Genomic DNA, 4,109 nt, shown 5'->3' with positions numbered 1-4,109 from the left:
CTCAGAACTCACAAATTAACAATCTCAAAATTAGTTCAATATATCTTTACTCAAATAACTTTAGACAAATGAACCCAAACTCATTTATAAACTAAACCCATTTTGATTTTTGACCCACCTAAGTTCAACCTACCTCTTCCATTTGCATAAAACCTCCAAAAAAATATCTTTTAAGAAAGGAAAAAACGTGGTATTAATGCCAAATAGGAATAAAACACGTGGATACCGAAGCTGGGGTTGGTGACAATACTGTCAAATGCCGACACAGCAGCTCCGGATTCCTATCCTTTAGCTGCTACACTCTTTCTCTGAGCTTTGATTGGCCGAATAACCATAAATGATTGAGCTTTCCGTTTGATTTTAGCAGAGTTCAACATAATTTTGCAGAGAGATAAAGCTAGAAGCTTTAGATTGAGCAGGATTTAAGATGCAATAGTAGGAAAGCTAGAGTTGAGAGAGTAAACGAAGGTTATCTATTCTGAAAAACATGGCGTATGTTGGAGCTCCTAACTTTGCTGCTACAAATACGATTTATACAAAACAATCATTGCGGCGGATTAATGGAATTTCGCAACCCAAAAAGCTGGGATTTTCGCCTGTCCCTAACTATAATATGCTGAGGACGACGATGAATCTGCAACCTAAGGCTTCTGATAAGGTTTATTTCTTCATCCTATGTCTGCTCCTTCTTTGCTTGTTTCCTTATTTGACATCTTACTATATAATATAAAACATTTATATATTGATTAATTCAGATATTTAATTTTTAGTAGTAACTTATAAGAAAGACAAAAAAACACATGGCTTCCTTTGTTTTCTGGATTTGGCATTGCACATGGCCAATTTCATTAATAATTTTGTAGTAAAGGATTATATCTGGACAAATATGGACCAACCACAAACTTTAAATACCATACTTTAATTGAGCAGTTCCTTCAATTGGAAATAAATTTAATGAGCATGTGGTCCTCTTTGGTTGGAAGTTGAAACTTCATACTAGAATTATCATTTAAACGCATTCAACACTTTGTAGGTCAAGCTTCCGACACCCCCCCCCCCCCCCACCCCCACATTTTCAATTTCAGCATAATTATATAACGAAGAATTAATCCAAATAGCCGCCTCACCCAACCACTTAAAATCAAAATAGCCGGTGAAGGTATAAATATATGCATAATCCTATCTTGTACTTATAGAGCTAGCATCTCAGATACTTAGGCTCTATCGATTATTTTTTGATTATTTTTACAGGATGAAGGTTCACCGTGGGATGATAAGGGTTTATTGCAGAGTGAAGAATTGTATCGGGTACACATTTTTATTTCAGATTCTTTTTTTCCCCCTCCCCCCTTTTTTTTTCAATACTAATTATCATTTCTTTTGAAACGCTGCCAGTATGTTTTGGAGACTAGTGTTTATCCACGAGAACCAGAGCCTCTCAAAGAGTTAAGGGCTATAACAGCAAATCATCCAGAGTAATTTTCTTTTATGAGTTTGTTTAATCATCTAATTGGTTCTCCACTGTCGTATTTCTTTATCATAACCGCTATGATTATGCTTTCATTGAGCCGATGATCTACCGAAAACAACCTCTCTATCTTCACAAAGTAGGGATAAGGTCTGTGTACATACTACACTCCCTACACGCCAATTGTGGGATTACACTGGATATATTGTTGTTGTTTAATCGTCGAAAACACTTAACAAGAAATAAATGCATGTATTTGATAAGTTCAGCTTCTTTGGAAACCCGAATTGATCAAACACAAGTTATTTAGCTGCCTTAATCTGTTCGTACATGCAGAACTTATACGTAAAATAATAGGATTTATTTCTTTAAGTTAAAGGAAGCTGGTGTATAAATCACAGACACTTATTCCATGTTACAAAATTATACAGTCTTTATAACAGCCTCGTTTGTTCCAAATATTTTTTGATGTTATAGAGAAGTGATGTTATAGAGAACATGTATTATAATAACATGAAAATTAGTTCCGGAAAAACCTTGGCTTTTATAGTAAAGTGTTATTATATATGAATGCTGTTATAGAGAAGTCTGACTGCTTCTTATTTCCCCAGGTTTTATATGGGAGCAACACCGGATTCAGGTCAACTTATAGCCATGCTCTTGAATCTAATAAATGCCAAAAGGACTATTGAAATCGGCGTCTTCACTGGATATTCTGTGCTTCTCACTGCTCTTACAATTCCTGATGATGGCAAGGTTAGTATGCTGTTAAATCATCACTATATATAGCCCCAAATGACCTTCACACATATGTAAAAAAATTGGCAAATGTATTAAATTGCAGATTATAGCCATTGATCCAGATCGAGAGTCTTATGAATTGGGACTACCAGTCATCCAAAAAGCTGGAGTTGAACATAAAATCGATTTTAAAGATTCTCCAGCTTTACCTGTTCTTGACAAACTCCTGGAAGATGTGAGAAAAACAATTTATAACTCATAATCTCAAACTATGTCGCGTATGCTTTAATGTGATTTTCTTTTTCCTGATTCGTTGCAGAACGAAAACAAAGATAGTTTTGACTTTGCATTTGTTGATGCGGATAAAACTAATTATGGAAACTATCACGAGAGACTAATGCAGTTGGTGAAAGTTGGAGGTGTGATAGTGTATGATAACACACTATGGTATGGAACACTTGTGATGCCAGAGGAAAATGTTGACGAGTTGATGAGAACAGAAAGGAAATACTTACTTGAGTTAAACAGATTCCTTGCTGCTGATACTCGCATTCAAATTTCTCAAGTTACTGTAGGTGATGGAATGACCATCTGCAGGAGACTATTTTGATGAATACTACGGCTTTTTTATCCATTAGTACTCAGTTTTTCTGTTACTTTTTTAATAAATTAAAAAATTACATGGTTCTGTCCATAGCCGAGGCTCAATCGAAAACAGTCTCTCCATCTTCATAAGATAAAGGTAAGTTCTGAGTACATAATACCCTCCCTAGACCCCATTTATCGGATTCTGCAAGGTTTATTATTGTTGTATGGTTCTGTCCATTTAACTCTTTAAATTGCCGAAAAAAATCTTATCTTGCAAGCTGCTGCTCTTCTGAATTATTTGCTCTAAATTGAAGATCATGGCATAAAAAAAAAAAAAGTGTTTTTGGGAGGAAAAAAAATAGAATATGGGATGAAAGTTAACACTTGTTTCGATCCTTGGAAGAGGAAAAATGGTAGAAAAATAATTTTCTTCTGCTTGATTGAGGGAAAACAGGGTGGAAAAGTAAACAAATAGAAGTTGTAATTTATTTTGATAAGAGATCCCGAAGAAGCTTATTCATACTGAACTCCGCCGTAAATATGTTTATCTATTTAGTGCTCTATTGAAAATAACCCTCTTGAAGAAACTTATCCTTTTGGTACTTCGTTATAGATAAATATTGCCACTGGTAGAAGATTATCCATATCTGGTACAATGAGCTTATCCTTTCGGTATTCCGTTATGGATAAACATTACCATCGGTAGAAGATTATTTATATCTGGTACAGTAGCAGCTTACACAGCAGCTTGTAGCAGCAGCTTACACAGTAGCTTCCTTTCTTCTATAAATAGAGGAGATTTCAGTTTATTATGTACATGAGTTTGAAATTGAATAATACTGTAACGATCCGGAATTCCCACCGCCGGGACCGTGATGACGCCTAACATTTCACTTGCTAGGCAAGTCAACGTTAGAACAATTTACTTCTTTTAACAGTTTAAATGATAACATTAATAAGGAACTGAAATAACTGAAATATTCTAAGTGTAAATAATCCCTGAATCTGGTGCCACAAGTGCACGAGATACTAGAATAGTACATACAACGGTCAAAAATAACATAAAACTTTCTGAAAAGAAGTTACACAGCTAAATAAAAACAAGAAGAGGACTTCGGGAGCTGCGGGCGCTGAACAGTTGTACCTCAAGTTTCCTTAAGCTGTCAAATCTGAGCTCTCTAGTAGCCGCTGTGAGCACGTGATTTTTTTCCTATATGAATTACTCCCATAATTTCAAAACAAAATAATTTTTTTTCATTATTTGCACTTTTGTGAATTTTTGTGGCATTTTTTGTTAATTGTTTGCATTTGT

At 34.9% G+C, this 4,109-nt stretch overlaps 1 protein-coding gene across 1 annotated transcript; it reads left to right on the top strand.

Annotated features, from left to right (window-relative positions):
- Nucleotides 1-269: 269 nt before the first annotated feature.
- Nucleotides 270-3,074, top strand: LOC109244656 (probable caffeoyl-CoA O-methyltransferase At4g26220). The gene is made up of 6 exons (XM_019411777.1): nucleotides 270-658; nucleotides 1,252-1,308; nucleotides 1,396-1,475; nucleotides 2,080-2,224; nucleotides 2,313-2,444; nucleotides 2,529-3,074. The coding sequence occupies exons 1-6, from the start codon at nucleotides 488-490 to the stop codon at nucleotides 2,817-2,819; spliced, it is 876 nt and encodes a 291-aa protein (XP_019267322.1). The 5' UTR covers nucleotides 270-487; the 3' UTR covers nucleotides 2,820-3,074.
- The last annotated feature ends 1,035 nt before the right edge of the window (nucleotides 3,075-4,109 follow it).

This window comes from Nicotiana attenuata, unplaced genomic scaffold (assembly GCF_001879085.1).
Source record: "Nicotiana attenuata strain UT unplaced genomic scaffold, NIATTr2, whole genome shotgun sequence".
Taxonomy (NCBI): domain Eukaryota; kingdom Viridiplantae; phylum Streptophyta; class Magnoliopsida; order Solanales; family Solanaceae; genus Nicotiana; species Nicotiana attenuata.
The sequence above is the reverse complement of the archived record's forward strand: the minus strand, read 5'-3'. Positions and strand labels throughout refer to the sequence as shown.

Bases quoted from the DNA above. Each gene is read 5' to 3' on its own strand.
- LOC109244656 (XM_019411777.1), top strand. From the start codon at position 488: ATGGCGTATGTTGGAGCTCCTAACTTTGCTGCTACAAATACGATTTAT. The intron at 659-1,251 runs GTTTATTTCTTC...TTATTTTTACAG, and splicing joins AACCTAAGGCTTCTGATAAG to GATGAAGGTTCACCGTGGGA. The intron at 1,309-1,395 runs GTACACATTTTT...AAACGCTGCCAG, and splicing joins AGAGTGAAGAATTGTATCGG to TATGTTTTGGAGACTAGTGT.